This window comes from Mytilus galloprovincialis, chromosome 1 (genome assembly GCF_965363235.1).
Source record: "Mytilus galloprovincialis chromosome 1, xbMytGall1.hap1.1, whole genome shotgun sequence".
Taxonomy (NCBI): domain Eukaryota; kingdom Metazoa; phylum Mollusca; class Bivalvia; order Mytilida; family Mytilidae; genus Mytilus; species Mytilus galloprovincialis.
The window spans coordinates 18,053,529-18,076,610 of record NC_134838.1 but is presented as its reverse complement, the minus strand read 5'-3'; the positions used below and the strand labels follow the sequence as shown (position 1 = coordinate 18,076,610).

Below are 23,082 nucleotides of genomic sequence, written 5' to 3'. Positions count from 1 at the left end.
AGAATTAAAAAAAATCTGTTTATGTAAAAAAAAAAAAATATACTAATGGAAAAAAGAACTGCATAAAAAAATATCATGTCATTGGGACCACTTGAATTTACTTTTAACGACCTTGATGACAAATAAAACCAGTGCAATTATGAGATTATGTGATAACTCTACATTTTGTGAGATGGTTTTATCTTTTAGGTCATGAAAGATATTGAAGTGCTTCCAGAGACATACCTTGTCATTTTATTTAAATTAAGTTTGAAAAATTCAGGCTCTTTGATCAATTAATTAAGATGTTGTAATAATGGTGAACGCCACCAGAAGCTCCTAGGCACTTTAAAAAATGTTGGATTACGTCTCTCTGTCATTCAGAAGCAATTTTTGTCTGCCTAGCTTTAGTGACTTAATTCATGATTGAGCATGAATAACTGACTGTTCTGCATTGCTTATCTTTTGCTTCAGAATCTTGTTTGTTTAGGTATTAATAACAAAATGAGCACAGTACCCAAATTTTAACATGAGATTACAAATTCAAGCATGGATAGTCAGTATCAAGATTTTCATCTCTCCCTTTTAAATTTGAATTTTAAGATTCGTTAAAATTTTTTTGTTTTTCATGACTTTGAAACAATAATGTAAAATTGATCAAAAATGGGTGCGCTGAAGGTGATAATTGGATTAGTTCTTTACAAAAAATGTCACATGTATCACCATTTATGTTTTTATAAGAATTTTTTCGATGCTCTGTTTCTTTTTTCCATGAGTATACATTGGGAACACATCTGTAGATTCTGAAGCGAAAACAAAATTAAAGACGAATATCACTTTGTTCTTGAGTGTTTGTTTTTTTACTTACTTAGAAGTTAACATTTCAAAGATAAACTATCAGATGCAGACTTCCAGCAAATGAGCAATGACAAAAACTTTTTCATGTGTTAGTCAATTTTCCTGGAAAAATTGGTAAATATCTAGTGGGCACCATAAAGAAATGCTGTCAAATATTTTGTATTTGGACAATTTTGATTTATTATCTAAAAGAATATTCAATTTGTTATTGAACATTTATATTTTAAACATATATTTGAATTTAATCATTATACATTCCAGTTGGATAAATTAGTTATTGAGACTTTTTACCAGATCTGTGTCACAAATTAAGAAATAATTGATGCAAGCTATACTTTATTGAAGTTTTAACATGGGTAGGCATTATATTCATGATAATTTTTGCCTGAGCAATAGTGAATGAAATTTTATTGTCGGATGTGAATAAGTGTTGGATTGTGTAGGGTCTTCAATGAACCCCCCTTTTTAGCTCATCTGTCCCGAAGGGACAAGTGAGCTTATGCCATCACTTGGCGTCTGTCGTCCGTCGTCTGTCGTCGTAAACTATTTCAAGAATCTTCTCCTCTGAAACTACTGGGCCAAATACTTTCAAACTTTAACTGAATGTTCCTTAGGGTATCTAATTTATAAATTGTATCCGAAGTTTTGATCTATCAACAAACATGGTCGCCATTGCTAAAAATAGAACATAGGGGTCAAATGCAGTTTTTGGCTTATAACTCAAAAACCAAAGCATTTAGAGCAAATCTGACATGGGGTAATATTGTTTATCAGGTCAAGATCTATCTGCCCTGAAATTTTCAGATGAATCAGACAACCCGTTGTTGGGTTGCTGCCCCTGAATTGGTAATTTTAAGGAAATTTTGCTGTTTTTTGTTATAATGTTGAATATTATTATAGATAGAGATAAACTGCAAACAGGAATAATGTTCAGCAAAGTAAGATTTACAAACAAGTCAAATGACGGAAATGGTCAGTTGACCCCTTTAGGAGTTATTGCCCTTTATAGTCAATTTTTAACCATTTTTCGTAAATCTTAGTAATAGTTTACAAAAATCTTCTCCTGAAACTACTGGGCAAAATACTTCCAAACTTTAACTGAATGTTCCTTAGGGTATCTAGTTTGTAAATTGTATCCGAAGTTATGATCTATCAACAAACATGGTCGCCATTGCTAAAAATAGAACATAGGGGTCAAATGCAGTTTTTGGCTTATAACTCAAAAACCAAAGCATTTAGAGCAAATCTGACCTGGGGCTATTTTGTTTATCAGGTCAAGATCTATCTGCCCTGAAATTTTCAGATGAATCAGACAACCTGTTGTTGGGTTGCTGCCCCTGAATTGATAATTTTAAGGAAATTTTGCTGTTTTTTGTTATTATCTTGAATATTATTATAGATAGAGATAAACTGTAAACAGCCATAATGTTCAGCAAAGTAAGATTTACAAATAAGTCAAATGACGGAAATGGTCAGTTGACCCCTTTATGAGTTATTGCCCTTTATAGTCAATTTTAACCATTTTTCGTAAATCTTAAAAATCTTTTACAAAATTCTTCTCCTCTGAAACTACTGGGCCAAATTATTCCAAACTTTAACTGAATGTTCCTTAGGGTATTTGGTTTGTAAATTGTATCCGAAGTTATGATCTATCAACAAACATGGTCGCCATTGCTAAAAATAGAACATAGGGGTCAAATGCAGTTTTTGGCTTATAACTCAAAAACCAAAGCATTTAGAGCAAATCTGACCTGATCAGGTCAAGTTCTCCAATGTATCTGCCCTGAAATTTTCAGATGAATCAGACAACCTGTTGTTGGGTTGCTGCCCCTGAATTGATAATTTTAAGGAAATTTTGCTGTTTTTGTTTATTAACTTGAATATAATTATAGATAGAAATAAACTGTAAACAGCAATGATGTTCAGCAAAGTAAGATCTTCAATTAAGTCAATTTGACCAAAATTGTCAATTGACCCCTTGAGGAGTTATTGCCCTTTAAGAATTTTTTTCGCAATTTGTTCATCATGTTGACTTACTTTAAAAAATCTTCTCCTTTGAAACTGCTGTATCAATTTCAGCCAAACTTAGGCTAAATGAGTTTCAGAGTATTTAGTATAAATTTTATATTTTATTTCCTTGTATGTCAAGAAACATACATTAGCTACTATGGCTAAAATAGAACATAGGAGAAAATGATTATTTTTTTTGGCTTTTGAAGAAAATAGGACGATCCAAAACATTTAAATAAATTGAAAAGCCAAAATAATCCATGATGAGAGATTTAACCAAAAGAATTAAGGTGAGCGATTCAGGCTCTTGAGAGCCTCTTGTTTGTTTGTAAACAAGCTAACGACTGGCAATGTGATTTTTCAGAGGGAGGAGTTTTCAACAAGCCAGCATGACATTATTAGGTCAAATATGTCAATTTCCAATTGCAACACATTACAATCATAATAAATGAATTATTAACAAAAATTAACAAAAATGTGCATCATTTAAGAGTTTGGAAGTGAAATATATTAAATGCATGCCAATTTGATAAATTAATTATTCTGCAGTAGTCAATATATGCATGTGCAAACAAATTTTATATGATTTAGAGCATGGGTTTATTCATAAAGCGAAAGAAGCACGTAATATTAGAATCGAATATAGACTTATATATAAAAACTAAATTAATTATATTAGGTAACTTACAGACCCATTGTGTGTGTAACATCATTTATTTCGATTATTTGTTTATTAATCCCCTTTTTTAACAGACTATACATTGACACTGGAGGAAGAGAAAATTGTGTGTTATAATGATGAGCTGGTGAATATTGAAGACAAAGGAATCATGACTAATACATCTATTCAGGTAATAACATTCATAAACTTTTGTATACAACAATAACATTATGGTGTATAATACTAAGGCTTTTCTACCTCAGACATAAATTACCATAGCTGTATTTGGCAAAACGTTAAGGAATTTCGGTCCTCAATGCTCTTCAACTTCGTACTTTATTTGGCCTTTTTAAATTTTTGGGATTTGAGTGTCACTGATTAGTCTTTTGTAGACGAAATGCGCCTCTGGCATATATACTAAATTTAGTCCTGGTATCTATGATGAGTTTCGTTACCACTAAATCAATCAAGAGGCGAGAAAACAATCCAATAAGTTTGACAGTTGATAGGTATTTTAAAACAGATATAAAATTGAGATTGGAAATGGGGAATGTGTCAAAAAGACAACAACCCGACCATAGAAAAAACAACAGCACAAGGTCACTAACAGGTCTTCAATGTAGCGAGAAAGTCCCGCACCTGGAGGCGTCCTTCAGCTGGCCCCTAAACAAATATATACTAGTTCAGTGATAATGATGTTTATATTAGTATCACTAAAACAGCTTTTTTTATATTTGATGTATCTGTAAAATATCTGTGCAATATTGGGTTACATCATGATCATGGTTTATGATTGTAACATGAAAATGAAAGTATATAGAAATTGCAATGTGACATCAAGTGAATTTTATGTTATAGTTATTGAACAAGCAAGTCTGTATATATGATTTAATCTGCACAGCTTGTAATACCCTGATAAACCTGAATGACTTGCACAGATATCCATGAAGGAGCCACTTTTTCAAGAGAGTGACCTGAATGTTAAAAAAAATCACACATTTATGTTTGTTGCCTGGATAGTGCCTTCAATTTATGTGGGATTTCCTTCAAACTTATTTGAAGTTTTTGTAAATATAAATGGTTCGATTGAATAGATTTCTGCAAAAATCTGTATAGGGGGCCACTTTTTCAGGAAGAGAACTTGGTAAAAAATCATACGTGTATGCTTGTCGCCTGAATACCACCTTCTGTTATTCTAAGATTTCCAATAAACTTTCATGGCCTTGATAACAAAAATAAAAGCTTGAACGAGATCAATTTCAAAGATGTCCAATAGAGAGTGGGTAACTTTTTCAGGATGTGGACTTAGTAAAAATTCAACAAGTTATGCTTGTCGCCTGGATTATGCCTTCATTTTTCAGGCTAAAAGATGGATTGGTATTTCCACTGGATATTTATCAGTTGGTCTTTTAGGTGTAATTAGCTTTTGAACTTTTGAATCATGCGTGATGTTTTGATATCAATGTTTTACAACTCGATCTTTATATCAATTTTCAAATTGGAATTAAGTTATATCCACAACTGCGAAATTTTAATAGGGCTTGTTGAAGGTTCAATGAAAAATAAATAAGGTGAAGTTGAGAGTTTTAATTAAAGGAGTGAAGTGAAAAAAGCAGGAAATAGCCTACAAGTAAAAAAACGTGTACCTAAGTTTTAAAAGAGAAATCAAATTACCACTGTTTGAAACCTTACATGGTATGGGAAAATGACATCTCAACTTTAATGTTAAAATGTAATGAACAAAATATTATTTTTTTTTAAGAATAACGCCTATATCCTGTATTACGAACAGACAGATTCGGTAAGTAAAATTAGAGTAAGATGAAGTGGTAAACTTTGAAATTTTAATATAATACTGTTGGTCTAAAATGTTATAATTTTTCGTTTGATTTATTGATTACTTAGCTGGAGGAGATGTCAGGGGACACTGCTTAAGATTTGGTACCAGTTAAAAAACCAAACCAAATGTAGATTTGATGAAGCCTTATGAAGTTCTGATGTGAACTGATGTGGAAAAATCTTTTGAGCCACGTTCTTGCTTTTGAGATAATTGTGTATATAGTCTATATATGCACCAATGTACGCAACCTTTGATAAGCACCGATTTATGCAATCTAAAAGTACATGACCCATATCGGTAATTACTAAAATGTGAAACATTTTTCTGAAACGTTTGAAAAAGGAACAGTGGAATAACTGAAAATGGGGACAATTACGAATTACTAATTACGGAACATAGTTTCTATAACCTGATAACCTTATTATGATCCATTGTTCCGTTGCTCACACATATATATTTATATAAATAGATAAGTAAAAAAAAAACAATGTGACTTCTTGAGCTGTACAATTATATCTTCCAAATGTATCTCTTACATGCCATAGGCAGATGAACACAATTTAACTGATGATGATATTCTGGAACTTACTTTTATGTGACATATAACATTGGCATCGGTGTAGGATTCTACCATAAATGTGTTCATTTTTTTTATTATTAATAATGTGGAAAACAAAAATGCCCGGAATGATGACATTTTTTATTAACCCCATTGTCCTATAATATAAGTTCACTCCATAAAAGTCAAGTGAGCTTTTCTCATAACATGGCTTCCGCCATCCATTAACTTTTTACATTTTGAACTTCCTCTAGAGAACCACTTAATGGCATGAAACCGAATATGGATTGCATATGGCTCATAAGATGATGACCAAGTGTTGTTACTTTGTAGCTGATTCATCCAAGATGGCAGCCATAAAGGGCTTAGTTTAACATGGGACCCTGTGGGAAATACATACAATTATCTTTCTTTAGAGAACTTCTCTATAGAATGCAACTAAGCATGGTATGAATGTTTATAATGTGGTGCCGACCGAGTGTTGGTACCTTGTAGCCGATCCATAATCTGAGATGGTCGCTAGACAGGGATCTAGTTTCATTTAGGACCTGATGGGAAATACTATAATGTCTCTAATTTAGAGAACCACAGAATTGAAGGAACTAAAACAGCGCACATTGAAATGTTCAGTATGAGGTGCTGACCAAGTGTTGTTTCTTTGTAGCCAATCCCTCATTCAAGACGGATGCCAGCGGGGGGCTTTAACTTTAACATAAGAGCCTATGTGAAGTAAATACAATCAGCAAGAAATATCCTTTGATTAGAATTCTTTTTATCCATATTACATAATTATTAAGTTTTTTTTTTTTTATTCATAGCATTGCGTGGAAAATTTGGAGACAGATCCAGTTATTGGCAAAATAGGCTCTCTTCTCCTTTATGAAAGCAATCTTGAATGTCTGGACGATGGACGATGGCTGAATGATCAAGTAAGTCGTACCTGATTACCTAAGTACTTGTAAATACAAACAACACCCAACAACAAAACCTGGTGCTCACAAGAACAAGAACATGCCACTTGAAACTTCCAATACTGAAATTCAAACCTTACCAACAAAGCAACATATAAGATACAAATATGTATCAATCATGAACATTTGACGAGGTCAATAAGTTATATATGGTTCTGTTCAGATTATATTGACCAAGGACAAATTATATTTTGATAAATTAAAAGTCCTTAGTTCTGAAAATATAGTTTAAAAAAAATAAAGAAAATAGCATTATAAATCAAACACTAAGTCAGGAATCTGATGTACAGTAGTTGTCGTTTGTTTATGTTATTTATACTCGTTTCTTGTTTTTAGCTCACCTTGCCTAAAAAAGAACATAGGGGTAAAATGTAGATGTTGGCTTATAACTCTAAAACCGAAGCATTTAGAGCAAATCTGACAAAGTTAAATTGTTTATCAAGTAAAGATCTAGCTACCCTGAAATTTTTAGATAAATTGAACAATAGGTTGTTGGGTTGCTGTCCCTGAATTGGCAATTTTAAGGAAATTTTGCAGTTTTTGGTTATTATCTTGGATATTATTGTAGAAAGAGATAAACTGTAAACAGCAATAATGTTCAGCAAACACATGTTTAACCCCGCCGCATTTTTGCGCCTGTCCCAAGTCGGGAGCCTCTGGCCTTTGTTAGTCTTGTATTATTTTTATATTAGTTTCTTGTGTACAATTTGGAAATTAGTATGGCGTTCATTATCACTGAACTAGTATATATTTTTTTAGGGGCCAGCTGAAGGACGCCTCCGGGTGCGGGAATTTCTCGCTACATTGAAGACCTGTTGGTGACCTTCTGCTGTTGTTTTTTATTTGGTCGGGTTGTTGTCTCTTTGACACATTCCCCATTTCCATTCTCAATTTTATTATAAAGTAAGATCTACAAATAAGTCAACATGACAAAAATGGTCAGTTGACCCCTTAAGGAGTTACAGACCTTTACAGTAAATTTTTAACAATTTTCATAAATTATGTAAATTTTTGTTTTTTAACAAAATATTTTCCTCTGTAATTAATGGACCAAGTTCATTTAAGATGAAGATAATTGTAAGTAGCAAGAATGTTCAGTAAAGTAAGATCTACAAGCACATCACCATCACCAAAACACAATTTTGTCATTAATCCATCTGTGTCTTTTGTTGAATATGCGCATATACCAAGGTGAGCGACACAGGCTCTTAAGAGCCTCTAGTTTACATAGATTAGACTGATTGTTTTCCCGTTTGAATGGTTTTACTCTAGTTATTTTGGGGCCTTTTATAGCTTATTAATCGGTGTGAGCCAAGGCTCCATGTTGAAGGCCGTACATTGACCTATAATGGTTAACTTTTATAAATTGTTGTTTGGATGGAGAAATGTCTCATTGCCACTCACACCACATCTTCCTATATAATAAAAATTTTAAATTTGCAAACTACATTTCACATCAAATAATAACAGTTCGTTAAAATATTGTCTAACTAGCGCTTTCATGCCTTCTGGAAATCTTCAGGCGACATTTTAACAATGTCCTTGACGACACTGCCGTTGGTAACGTTTATTACGTTACAATAACAATAAGGGGAGATAAATCAAACGTGTTTACGTAGATCCGTTTAATTTTGGCTGAAAGTCCTTTATAAAGTGTGCTTCCTTTACCAGTCTTATATTTGTTCGATTCGTTCATTTTATGGAACGGATATACGGTAAATTTTCCACTACTGCACGTTTCGAAATGTTCGCTCACATCTTGCATTCGTGTGGATGGATCTCGTATCTGTTGTTGGTGAACAAGAACTCTTTGACAAATTGAATTGCCAGTCTGTCCAATGTACCATTCCTTGCAAGTGCTGCATACAATACAGTGAATTAGGTTTACCGTTTTGCAATTCATGTTTACCAACGGCAGTGTTGTCAAGTACATTGTTAAAGCGTCGCCTGAAGATTGCCAGAAGGTTACCAACGGCAGTGTCGTCAAGGACATTGTTAAAAGATCGCCTAAAGATTTGCCAGAAGGCATGAAAGCGCTAGTGACAATATTTAAACAAACTGTTATTAATTGATGTGAAATGAAAACCATCTATTCTTTACGGGTAGACTTTATATAGATAAATTAAGTGGTATAAGAAAAGCATAATGAGTATAATAAATTTGATGTATGCCTTTTTGTGCTTCTTCGTTACATTTGTTGTTTTTATAGTGATGCAAGTATGTTTGTTTTGTTCATACTTTTAACGACAAAATTATTATTATTATGTCTACCTGTACAAATTTCAAACGCGCATTTTTACACCAGCAATGAAAACCTTCTTTCCTTTACGGGTAGACTTTTTATATACATAAATTAATTGGTACAAGAAAAGCAAAATGAGTATGTTAAATTTGATGTATGCCTTTTTGTGATTCTTCGTTACATTTGTTGTTTTTATTGTGATATTAAGATGATAACACAATATTGACTGCTGTACCCCTATTTTTGACATTTTTACTCTTTGAGTATGTTTGTTTTGTTCATACATCGTTGACAATGTAATTGAATTTCATGCGACTGTCATACAAGTGAGAGGTTTAGCTAGCTATAAAACCAGGTTCAATCCACCATTTTCTACATTAGAAAATGCCTGCACCAAGTCAGGAATATGACAGTTGTTATCCATTCCTTTGATGTGTTTGGACTTTTGATTTTGGATTTTCCTTTTTGAATTTTCCTCGGAGTTCGGTATTATTGTGTTTTTACTTTTTGCAAATTTAAAATTTTTATTATACACATTCTGTACACTGTGTTTATTTACTTTTGCTATATATATATATATATATAAACGAGCCTAAATTGAAAACTACGTTCAAACCTATGACGGCGTTGGATAAAAACCGCAATTTTTATACGTATGCATGTCAAACAAATTTCGTTGTAGAAGGGTCTAAAAACAGCACAAACAACATTTTCCAAAAGACCAAAAGAGTGAAAAAGTATATATATATATATATATATATAAGATACTTTCAGTGAAACAAGGTCCATTTATCAGGACTCCCGGTTGATATACTAATTAATGCAGTACATTCAGGAATTTATACACAGGAATTTTAATTGATATAGTGGCACCATTTTATAAAGTATGAAAGTCCATCTAGGAAAAAAAATATTGTAAGAATCTGCTATTCCTTATCCAAATGATACCTCTTAAAATTTTTGGGCTCAATCATTCTTATGCAATTGTTAGATTATTTACAATTAACATGTACAATGTTATCTTATTCAAGTAGAACTTCAAAGGACCTTTTTCCAATGTTTTATTATAACTGTTCTAGTTTGTTAATACACTTTTGATATACATGTACCTTTTAGAAATGATTTTTTTGATTTTAAACATGTTCATAATTGAAATTTTATTTTCAGGTTATTAATGCCTATCTGGCTATTATTCAAAGAGACCACAGAGATTTGGTGCTCTGTCTGGACACTTTCTTTCTGATAGAAAAAAAGCATGATTTAAAAAGTATTAAGTCTATCAATACTGTGGATATGGTGCTTATACCTGTACCATCCAATAACCATTGGTCATTATTGGTAAGTTTTGTTTATGGTAGGGTCAGATTTTGTTTTCATGATGTCAATGTTGCATTGCTCCTAAGTTTTTGTTTAAAATGTCCAATCAAAATTACAACATATACTGAGCCAAAAAAGTTTAGCAACATTTTTTTTCAATTTTTATACGACCGCAAATTTTGAAAAAATTTTCGTCGTATATTGCTATCACGTTGGCGTCGTCGTCGTCGTCCGAATACTTTAGTTTTCGCACTCTAACTTTAGTAAAAGTGAATAGAAATCTATGAAATTTTAACACAAGGTTTATGACCATAAAAGGAAGACTGGTATTGATTTTGGGAGTTTTGGTCCCAACATTTTAGGAATTAGGGGCCAAAAAGGGCCCAAATAAGCATTTTCTTGGTTTTCGCACTATAACTTTAGTTTAAGTTAATAGAAATCTATGAAATTTTGACACAAGGTTTATGACCACAAAAGAAAGGTTGGGATTGATTTTGGGAGTTTTGGTTTCAACAGTTTAGGAATTAGGGGCCAAAAAAGGGCCCAAATAAGCATTATTCTTGGTTTTCGCACAATAACTTTAGTTAAAGTAAATAGAAATCAATGAAATTTAAACACAATGTTTATGACCACAAAAGGAAGGTTGGTATTGATTTTGGGAGTTTCGGTCCCAACAGTTTAGGAATTAGGGGCCAAAAAGGGACCCAAATAAGCATTTTTCTTGGTTTTCGCACCATTGCGTTAGTATAAGTAAATAGAAATCTATGAAATTTAAACACAAGGTTTATGACTATAAAAGGAAGGTTGGTATTGATTTTGGGAGTTTTGGTCCTAACAGTTAAGGAAAAAGGGGCCCAAAGGGTCCAAAATTAAACTTTGTTTGATTTCATCAAAATTGAATAATTGGGGTTCTTTAATATGCCGAATCTAACTGTGTATGTAGATTCTTAATTTTTGGTCCCGTTTTCAAATTGGTCTACATTAAGGCCCAAAGGGTCCAAAATTAAACTTAGTTTGATTTTAACAAAAATTGAAACCTTGGAGTTCTTTGATATGCTGAATCTAAAAATGTACTTAGATTTTTTATTATTGGCCCAGTTTTCAAGTTGGCCCAAATCGAGGTCCAAAATTAAACATTGTTTGATTTCATCAAAAATTGAATAATTGGGGTTCTTTGATATGCCAAATCTAACTGTGTATGTAGATTCTTAATTTTTGGTCCAGTTTTAAAATTGGTCTAAATTAAAGTGCAAAGGGTCCAAAATTAAACTAAGTTTGATTTTAACAAAAATGAAATTCTTGGGCCTCTTTGATATGCTGAATCTTAACATGTACTTAGATTTTTGATTATGGGCCCAGTTTTCAAGTTGGTCCAAATCAGGATCTAAAATTATTATATTAAGTATTGTGCAATAGCAAGTCTTTTCAATTGCACAGTATTGTGCAATGGCAAGAAATATCTAATTTCACAATATTGTGAAATAGCAAATTTTTTTTTAATTAAGAGTTATCTTTCTTTGTCCAGTATAGTAAGCAAGAAATATCTGCAAGAATTTTTTCTTTGTCCAGAATCAACTTAAATCTTTGTTATATACAATATACAATGTATATTCACTTTTTAATACCAACTGATAAATTTAAATAATCTTTACCATTCAGTGATAACAAGCAGTTTTTTTACATCTTAATATTTTATGATGTATTTAAATGAGTAGTAATTGTTGCAAACTCCATTAGAATATTTTAATTGTAATTAGTTTTGGAATAAGGGAAAGGGGGATGTGATTAAAAAATTGGGTTCAATTTTTCTCATTTGAAATTTCATAAATAAAAAGAAAATTTCTTCAAACATTTTTTTGAGAGGATTAATATTCAACAGCATAGTGAATTGCTCTAAGAGAAAACAAAAATTTTAAGTTCATTTGAATACATTCATTCTGTGTCAGAAACCTATGCTGTGTCAACTATTTAATCACAATCCAAATTTAGAGCGGAATCCAGCTTGAATGTTGTGTCCATACTTGCCCCAACCGTTCAGGGTTCAACCTCTGCGGTCGTATAAAGCTACGCCCTGCGGAGCATCTGGTTTATTTTGTTGTCTCTGCCATTTCTTTTTGTTAATATCATTGACATAATACTGAGATCTACCTGTAGTTTTAACAGTCATACTTCATTGGTCAGAAAAAGACATAAACACATAAACAGATATGCTGGCCACAAGAGTAGTGCATAGACTTGGGGCAGCTTCTTGGGTGCTTGCCACTTCTTCATTTATGCATGTGGAGCATGGATGGAAAATTGATTTTGAATAACACTATACTCATTTCTGCGTGCTGATCCTATTGCCCTCCATACAGAGAAATTTTTAGTGAATGTGAGTGATAATCATTCATGTTGCTTCTGATATGTCATATTTCCATTTTGTAATTATTATAATTATATGTTGTTATCATTTTGTAATAAGATAAAAATTTTACATATTTGGTCTGAGTACACAGTTATCGTCCTATGATTTTCGTTGTCCACGAACCCTTAGTGTGGACAGTGTGTTACTTGCCAATGTCTGTTATACCCCTTCCAAATTTATTTCTCCATGTTTTATGCCTCATATTGCAAGTTGGGGGGTAAAATGACACTGTAAAAAAATTTGGGTCATAAATATTAATGTAAAGTAGTGATTAGGTCCAGCTGAAAAAGGTCAAAAATTAGCACTTCAGAAGCTGTCAAAAGATTTCATGACCCCCTCAACATACAATTGTCCATATTTTGAGTTAGAGCTGATGAAGTTTCTATAATTTTGATATAATTTGTCCCAAAAGTATTACAACACACTGTAAAAATATTATTGAGAAAGCGCAGGTGGGATTTTTTAATTTTCATTTATTGTCTAAAAGAAAGGCACTACGAAATAACTGTACTTGGACCATTTGTTGCCAAATTTTTTTGGCTCAGTTTATAATGGCTAATAACTAATAAAAATGGAAGTTTTCTGTTACATAATTTTTGTAAAAGTAGCGATAATGTGGATATCAAAATTTGAACATAAAACTTAAATTGTAAAGCAGAAACCATTGAAATTCAAATCATTATGGACGTACATGTATGTGATTCAGGGGAATTATGAACATCACAAACATTATATATATCATCACCACACAAACTGTTATATTTATACCCCTGATTTTTAACCTCTTGATCTGTCTATCAGTCAGTCCGTTTTTTTATTCTGTCTTGTTTTTTTCTTCCGGATCTACATATTATAACTGTTTGAAATCTGGATTCAACAACAAGTTCATAACATCAACAACAAGTTCATAACAAGTTATACTATGTGGTGCATTTTTAGATTTATAGTGCAACAACTTCAGTTTAACCAAAGCTGTATATTCTAAAAAGTAAAGAAAAAAAAAACCAAGGGGAATTAAAAATGGGAAAGGTTATACAAAGGCTCGAAATCATCAAACATGTCAAATGACAAAATGACTGAAAAATAACAGTCATGTTCTTGACCAGGTACATGTACAGACATTTTCTATGTAGAAAACCTGTGTGGCGCTATATATGCTTCTGTAGTTTATTGTCATTTTTTTTATGAATTACAATTATATTACTTTAGGTTGTTCAGTCCAAAAATCAAACAGTATTTGTCTTGGATTCATCTGGGGTAATAAACATGAAGGCAGTGGAATTCATACGGTAATATATATTGTCTGAAATAATTGTATATATCATGTATATGTAGAATACATTCATCAACATAGTAAAATTATAGATTATAACTGCTACAGGTAAGGTCTAGAACCAGATTCATTCTATTTGTTTAATCAAAAACTATCAGTAAGTTATTCACAGCCATCAGACTTGAGTGTGAAGGTTAAACAAAACTTTGGTTAGCTTCCTTGTCAGCTGAAGTATGAAGTCATCATTATATAAAAAAAGAATGTTAGATAAACTACTTTCCTTTGAGAATACACTTGTGCGACAGCTACCCAATCTATTAGCCCAGTGAACTTTAAAACTACTCTGTAAGGAGGATGCTATAGTTTACCATACCTGGGAATGACTTTACGATTAAGCTAGCAAGGAAGCTAATTATTAAAGATTGTGTTTGAACTTACACACTCAATATAAGAAAACAAATGTGGTATGAGTGCCAATGAGACAACTCGACATCCACGTCACAAATGAATATAAAAAGGTAACAATTATAGGTCTAAGTACGGCCTTCAAAACAGAGCTTTAGCTCACACTGAACAGCAAGCCCCAAAAGTACTAGTGATATCTCAGCCTTCGATATTTTAATTAGGCTTCATTCCTATAAGTAAATTTTTGTCCTGTGGATACCTGGTTTATACGATTACAATGCTAGCACTTTATTTTTAAAATGGTTCTGAGACTTTATCGAGTTTACTCTGTAGAGACCAATGAATTTCAGGGACTGTTGGAACACAGGGAAAGTTATTTGGCAAAATAACCAAGTTAAACCGCTTTCTTACATTCCATACTAACAAACTGTTTTCTGTATGAGTTTCAATGTCCCCTTGAAATGTGTTTTTGGACTATATAGTTCTCATGATCTGAATTTTCATCTAGATAATTTTCTTTTTCCATTTTTCAAGAGCGTTATTTTTGACGCCCATTTTAAAATCAAATTAATAGTTGAACAAATCCTTGACCTCATTTTCATGGTTTAGTAGTCAAAGTTAAGTTTTTGAGTTTTGGTCTATTTTTCCAATACTTTATGCATTAGGTCAACTATATTTGGTGTATGAAAATATTTATGATCTAATTGTCTGTTACGCATGTTTTAATTGACCTTGACCTCATTTTTACGGTTCATTGCTGAGTGTGAAGTGTTTGTGTTTTGGTCTGTTTTTTCTTAATTTATAAGCAATAAGTCAATTTCATTTGTTGTATTGAAAAATTGTTAGCTGTACCTGTCTGCCTGGCATGGTTCATCTGACCTTGACCTCATTTTAATGGTTCATTGATCAATGTTTCGTTTTCTTGTTTAATGTTGAGTTTATCATGTTTATGTGACAGTTGTAGTAAAGCTTTATATTTAGGTCTATCAACATAATATCAATGATTAGTAAAGAAGGCGAGACATTTCAGCGTGTGCACTCTTGTTTCATAAGAAAAAAAAATGGGTGATTGATTCAGGATCTTTTAATCTTCATGTTTATATAATAATTATTTAATTTATATTTGTTTCAGATCCCTGTATAAAAAAGAATTCAGCATAGATCTTAGCTACACAAAGAAACTAAAACATGTATGTAATCAACAATAATTAAGTATAAATTTTTTTTGGTATTACTTAATTGTGCCAGGGAGATTTTATTATTTTGTTAATATTAGGTTTTAAGTTACTCAACAAAAAAAAGCTTCAAGTTTTACTTCTGATTGTGTGTGTGTCTGTCTGTTTCTTCCTCCCATAATTTTTTTTTTGCCTGTTTTATGGCGTTAATTGTATTGGAACACTGCTAACAACTCAATTATTATATTAAAAGTTAATTTTACCGTGTTAATAATATGTAGTAACCTTTGAATAGTTTATTTAACGGATACCACTTTTGATATTAATTTTTTTCAACACTATCAATCAGATAATATTTTTCCAAAAGGAGTATGTTCGGTAAGGTCCTAAAATGGCACCCTTTTTTAGCGTAAATTTCAGATTCAGATTTATTGACCAATATCCCAATATTTTATAGCTAGTACAGTGACTAGATAGGAAATAAGCCATTTTGTTGAAAAACTTACGTTTCTGCAGTTCATTATGACGTCACAAGTTGTACTCATATTGATCTTTCACGAAAAAATCAATGAAAAAGGGTAAAATTTCCATAGATTATTGGACAGAAAACATAGAACGCATACGTTGACAACGTAGATCTTTTAAAATAATGTTTTTGAAGACATTTCACATGTCTTATTTGAATATTTAGTTAGTCGACGCCTGCCCTCTATGTTTCCTGGTCCTTAATCATGTTAATTTGGTGGAAATCCAGCTGATTTTGTCAAATTTCAACAAAATCCCTTATCTTGACCTTTTTGGAATGTAAAAACCAACGTGTTAGAATTAATCTTTGTCAAAAACAGTTCTGTTTCACTTTCTCACTTGTCTTTAAGGCAACTTAAAACATTTATTGTCTTGTAACTATGAACTTTATAATTGAGGCCAAATATGGCCCTTACCAAACTTACTCCTTAAATACTAAAAGGTGTGGGGAAAATCTGGACTCAATATTTTTTTTTGTCAACTGTTTGAACAAAATATTTTTGTTCATCAAATTGGGAATAAATATTCTTTTAGACAAAATATAGCCCCCACCCATTTAAGTCAAATGGTAGTTTAGATTGTATTGGGGATCATACCTATTTGATTAGTGTTGTTTTTGTTATAACTAGTTTTCAATGAATATTTGATGGTGTCTTTTCATGTTTTAATGTTGTTCTAATGTATGAGGTAAAAATGAAGGTTGACACACCTGCTTAAGCATTTAACTCGCTGCATATATATGCATTTGTTGTTCAGTGGTTGTCCTTTGTTGTGATTAATTTACAATTTTTGGTTTCTCAATTTGTATACAGATTAGATCTTTGGTTTTCCTGTTTTAAATTGTAAACACTGGTAATTTCGTGGCCTTTTATAACTGTGTGAGCCTAGGCTCATCTGTGGCGAAGCCCTACTTTGAACTGTAATTGTTAACTTTAAATACATTGTGAGTTAGATGGACAGTTGTCTGTTTGGAACTCATACCTCATCTTCTTATTTATATTATAAAGATTTGCTAAAGCATTATCCAAGATTAAGGGAAGATCTTGTCATGTCACCAATAACATTTAACCCCACCATTATTTACATGTGCAAATCCCATCTAATTGGCCTGTAATTCAGTGTATGTTGTATATTGCAGTATTTTATATTTTGTTTTCTGCCCTGTCCCACATATAATAGAAGACTAGCATACTGTTTTCGACCAGTGCATCCATTTTAGTTCTTCCAGATCACCAGGCTAATATTCCCATCAGCTTGAAACATAGTATACATGACCAGGGAAGTTGTTTGCGAAAACACTGTATTCACTATGATATTCCATTGTCCTATCTATTCACATTTTTTTTCACAAATAACTTTTTTAATATGATATATCTTTTCACAAGTTTTAAAAAATAATCAATGTTCTGAAATCAGAGGTAATTTGTAAATCTTTTTTTTGTATCTCTAGAAAATAAGTCTCCAAGAAAACGGATATGACTGTGGTGTATTTGTCCTCCTATATTCTGAAGCTTTAGCAGGTGGACAGACTTTGTGTTTCACGAAGGTAAGAACCAATATAATAAATCATCATCTTATTAGGGGGGTCTCAGTGGACGAGTAGTCTAATCTATCTTTACTGTTTTTCTAGCAAGTCAACACTGAGATTGTGAGATTAAACCGGGTGCTGGTGCACTTGATCGGATCATCCTTATTCTAATTTACTAGTATTGTTGGTTTTTTTTTATTCAAGTTAGGTGGTTTTCTCCAAGTACTCAGATTTCCCCTGCCAATTAAAAACTTGAGAATCACAAAAAAGGCCAGACGTGGTACTTCAAATGGTGTTAAAACACCAAAAATGAAAATATAAAAGTTAATTATGCAATGTAATTACATATTTATTGAAATTGTAAATATGATTCCATTTTATATGTACTTCTCTTTACAGTCATTTGACCTTATTTTGACATTAATTTTGTTCAAATGATAATAAATTTAATGCATATAACATAACAACATGAGCTCTATATAGTATTGATTTGCATTTTGGAAAATAATCCAGGACACTTTTTTGGTAAACGAATCTGTTATGTTGAAATTCACCTGGGACATGAACAATTACTTTCATGCTAAATAGTCGCACTTTCAATTGAATTGTCACATTAAGGTAGACATTTTGCTTAGGAAAATGCATGAAAAAACATATTAAGTCAAACGACACTGAAGCGCAAGATCTATAAGAAGAAAGCATAACCCAATTTGAGAACAATGGGACAAAATGCAGCAATTTTCCTGAGAAAACACTAATAGCTTTTTTTCTTGTTAATTCATAATTCAGTATTTTGATGTAAATGACATTGGAGTAAATGAATGAAAATTCTCATTAATATCTCATTACCAACTATGCAAATTTCATTTTCCATTAGTATATATTACCCCTTTAAAAATATTTATGTCATGAGGTATTATAAGCTATATTAATATGTAATGAAAGGTAATTAACCAATAGGGATGAATGTAATGCAAACTGTTGGCACCTTTTTTTCAGAATGAAATAGCTACTGCAAGACAAAGAATAAGACAAAGAATAATGAAAGCAGTCATCAAATAAATATTATATGCCAGTAAAGTGTCCTCCAGATTTACATTGAAAGTGACTTAAACAGTTGTTTTTAACATGTTGTTCTTATCTTTGAATTTGCTTGCATGAATTTACCATTTACTCTAAGGTGGTGTCAAATTTTGTAAATTAAGACCACTATTTTAGTTTTTTTGTACATGCAAGTAGTGATACTAGGTGTATGCAAGTAGTGATACTAGATGTATGCAAGTAGTGATACTAGGTGTATGCTAGCCAGTCTGTACATATTATCAATGCTTATAGTTGGTGTGTTTGGTATCCATACACGGTAGCATATCTATATATTTATACCCCTGCTTTAAAAAAGGGGGGGTATACTGTTTTACCTCTGTCTGTCCGTCCGTCAGTCAGTCTGTCCCATGAATATTTTCGTCGCATTTTTCTCAGGAACTACAATACAAGGATTTCTGATATTTGGTTTCAGGGTTTATCTAAGTCAGCTATACCGTGTGATGCGTTTTCAGATTGATCACTTGACAACTTCCTGTTTACCGAACACTTGTATGATTTTACACATGATAGCCAAGTTGAAAATTTTCGTCACACTTTTCTCAGGAACTGCAATACAAGGATTTCTGAAATTTGGTTTCAGGGTTTATTTAAGTCAGCTATACCGTGTGATGCGTTTTCAGATTCATCACTTGACAACTTCCTGTTTACCGAACACTTGCATATTTTTACACTATTTATTTTTTCGTCGCATTTTTCTCAGGAACTACAATACAAGGATTTCTGAAATTTGGTTTCAGGGTTTATCTAAGTCAGCTATACCGTGTGATGCGTTTTCAGATTGATCACTCGACAACTTCCTGTTTACCGAACACTTGTATGATTTTACACATGATAGCCAAGTTGAAAATTTTTGTCACATTTTTCTCAGGAACTACAATACAAGGATTTCTGAGATTTGGTTTCAGGATTTATATAAGTCAGCTATACTGTGTGATGCGTTTTCAGATTCATCACTCAACAACTTCCTGTTTACCGAACACTTGCATATTTTTACACTATTTATATTATCCACTTGCGGCGGGGGTATCATCAGTGAGCAGTACCTCGCAGTTTCACTTGTTGATTCTTTATTTTGGGGGAAATTGTATAAGCAAAAGTGCAAGGATAGGCGTTTGCTAGCCTTACTCTAATTATTTGTGCCTTTGGTATTGAATGGTTTGTATTATACTAGTTTTATATATGATGCCAATTGTTTGAAATTTGCGTACACATGTATGTTATGATAAGTGTGTTATTGAAAGCTTACTTTTATTTTGATTTTCAATTGTTTGTACATTTTTATAGTAAATGTACACTGCATATGTGTACTTTTATATAGTAGTTTACAAAAGAAACAACACAATGTGATGCATTTTCGAATGTAGGGTGCTCTTTTCTAATCAAAAGCATTGATTTTAGTTTAAATAAACAAAAGTTTTTTTGCAATTTTTGAGAATTTAAAAACCGCTTTTTTAACCAAAAATTAGAAACAATATTTATGTAAACTCAAAATGGAAAACATGAGCATATCTTATTTCATTTCTCTTATTTATTATATTTTTGATAAAGGAGTACTCCTGTAAGGACAGATTTTGGCCTCATATTTCAGGTTCATCTGACGAAAGATTTTGACCACTTTTCAAACACTTAAAGTGTCTATTTCATTTGATTCAATTAAATTATGTGAAAGATTTTAACTAATTTAGTCATTAAAAATGATCCAATTCAAGCTCAAATATGAAAAATCGAACAAATATGCTGAAAAATGTCACTTTTCAGATGGTTTTTGTCTAAATTGAAAGTGGCCGCCTCCATGTTCATCCTCAACCTTTATATATGTTATGTATTATAATCAGTGTCTACTTGATGTGATTTTGTATATATATGCAAGTATCATTTCAACTTTATTATAGAATTGAATAGATATTTATTTTATGCAAGTGTATATTAGATTTTAAATTTTTTGTACATTTTGTATTATACAATAACCGTCTCTTGGTGAGGTACATATCTGATTATCAGTTTTTCAACAGTCAATTAATCCACATATTTACCGAAACAAAATTGATGGTTTTATTTCAATTTCCGAGAGAAATCTTTATTATAAAAATTATTTACCCAAATCAATTGTACATCAAACCTATTAACCAAAATTATACATGTAAAAGCATGTGACGTTTAGCGCGGTGAATATACTTTTTTTGGCAAGCAAATATGCATTTTTATTCACAATCCAATTCATATAGAAAAACTACTAAAGTTTTGTCAAAATGGAATAAACAGCTTTATTATAGATTTGTTTGTACATTTTGTATATAAGGAAGTACACCACTAATTAATGGCCCCATTGCTTTCTATGTTAAATTCCTCAATTTCGAGTGGTTAACGCTCTTTTATCTTAAGTTCAAATAAAGTGACAATCATTGCATGTCAAAGCAACACCTTCTGGTGTCATGTACTGAAAAAATCAACATACCTTACATGGCATATAAGAAAGAACTGGTTCCTGGAACTGCGGATGTACCAAAACAGGTACTTCCGATCTGACAAAAAGGCAAAATGTACCCTCCTTTTTAAATTTCATGCCATTTTTTTATTATTCAAATTTATCAGTCCAAAATTGTTCTACAATGATCACCAGTCATGCAGCTTTCATTTGATTCCAAAATTAATAAAATATTTTAAATATTTTGAAAGTTGTGTCCATGCGTAGGAACAATTTTGTGTTAAATATGTACTACTTTCTGGTATGTTCTTTCTGGCCTGGCCCGAATTAGTGGTGTTACACCATGAGTGTTAATAAAAAGGGTTAACAAGCATAGTTTTATAATTATTTAGCAATGGTTTAATGAATACTCTTGATTTTACTGTATCGGGGATAATCCAAAATAAAACTTTGATTTTAACAATTAACGCAATTTGTTATATTTTTGAAGGCGGAGTGTTAATTTTCAATTTCATTACCAAATGCAAATGGCATATAAGAATAACGTACTAGTATGTATTTTATATCACATAATAAATAAATAGGTTCTACATATCTGTATGTCTGGGTTTTTTGTCTGACGTAAAGGTGCATGATATTTTTAAACTTTCTTTGAAACTAATAAAAAGGGAAATATGCTTTATTCATAAACAATGCAACATAGATTCTGTATTTTTCCATGTATATGGTACTGAAGTTATGTTTTATCATTTTTTAACTCTTGTTTTTACTTGACTTTCTAATAAACAACAAGTGTATTTTCCCATAAAGTGAAATATGTATTTTCCAAAATACTAGTTTTGAAATAATGCATGGACAAGCACTGCACAGTTTTAGAACTATATCAGTGTTTAAGAAACTGTTATTGTACATGCAGAATTGCTGCATATAATTTATGACTGGAACCTTACTATGAATACTAAAGTAGTGTTTTAGTACTTATACTTGACTACAGTTTATTTGTTATGGTCTTGGTACTAAATAAATTGATGACATCATACAAGGATTTTGTTTTTATTGAATTGTTTGGTAAAATTTGATACCGCGCTAATAATGGGTAAACCAGATGCGTGTTTCATCTACGGCAAGATTACTATTCATCAGGGACGCTAAAATCGAAATCACATAACTAGTACTAAAAAGCAAATAAAATGTTTTTATGCTGAATACACATGCAATATCAAGTAAACAATACAATACAATTTAGGAAGTCTTCAAACTCCTTGTTTAAAACTGTCATTAGAAAGAATCGATAATGAAGTACAAGTTTGTTAGATTTGTTGCAATATAGAAATAAATGTGGTTCCACGCTTCTTGCTAAAATGTGGTTGTTACATGCATTTATTACCCTATACATTTAAAAAATAAAACCAGTTTTCAATTCTAAGCATTTAAGCTCGCCTTCCCAAAGGAAATGTAAGCTTTTGCCATTACTTGGTGTCTGTGGTCATCAGTCATTGCGTAAACAATTTGTCAAACATCTTCTCCTCTGAAACCACTGAATGGATTTTGATCAATCTTAGCAGGTCTATTTCCTAGGGTATGCTGCACAAACTGTATGCTTCAAATTGTTATCCGTAAAAAAAAAATGGCAACCATTACTAAAAATAGAACAGAGGGGTCAAATAACAGTTTTCCACCAAAATATTAAAAATCATTAGTTTGGGCAAACTCTGGCAGGTTGGCAGTGTTCAGCATGATGAGAGAAACTAAAAAAGGAAAAGGGAAACCGAATAAGGAAATGAAAATGGAAAAAGGAAATGA

The 23,082-nt window shown here is 31.8% G+C and overlaps 1 protein-coding gene across 1 annotated transcript in view; it reads left to right on the top strand.

The window, feature by feature from the left end:
• Positions 1–22,312, top strand: part of LOC143067973 (sentrin-specific protease 1-like) — a 35,935-nt gene extending 13,623 nt beyond the window's left edge. The window contains exons 7-14 of the mRNA XM_076241656.1: positions 3,601–3,698; positions 5,271–5,309; positions 6,726–6,836; positions 10,288–10,458; positions 14,054–14,133; positions 15,655–15,712; positions 17,673–17,768; positions 18,750–22,312. Of these exons, the coding sequence (XP_076097771.1) occupies positions 3,601–3,698; positions 5,271–5,309; positions 6,726–6,836; positions 10,288–10,458; positions 14,054–14,133; positions 15,655–15,712; positions 17,673–17,768; positions 18,750–18,812 (716 nt within the window). The 3' untranslated portion in view covers positions 18,813–22,312. The remainder of the gene's footprint in view (positions 1–3,600; positions 3,699–5,270; positions 5,310–6,725; positions 6,837–10,287; positions 10,459–14,053; positions 14,134–15,654; positions 15,713–17,672; positions 17,769–18,749) is intronic.
• The last annotated feature ends 770 nt before the right edge of the window (positions 22,313–23,082 follow it).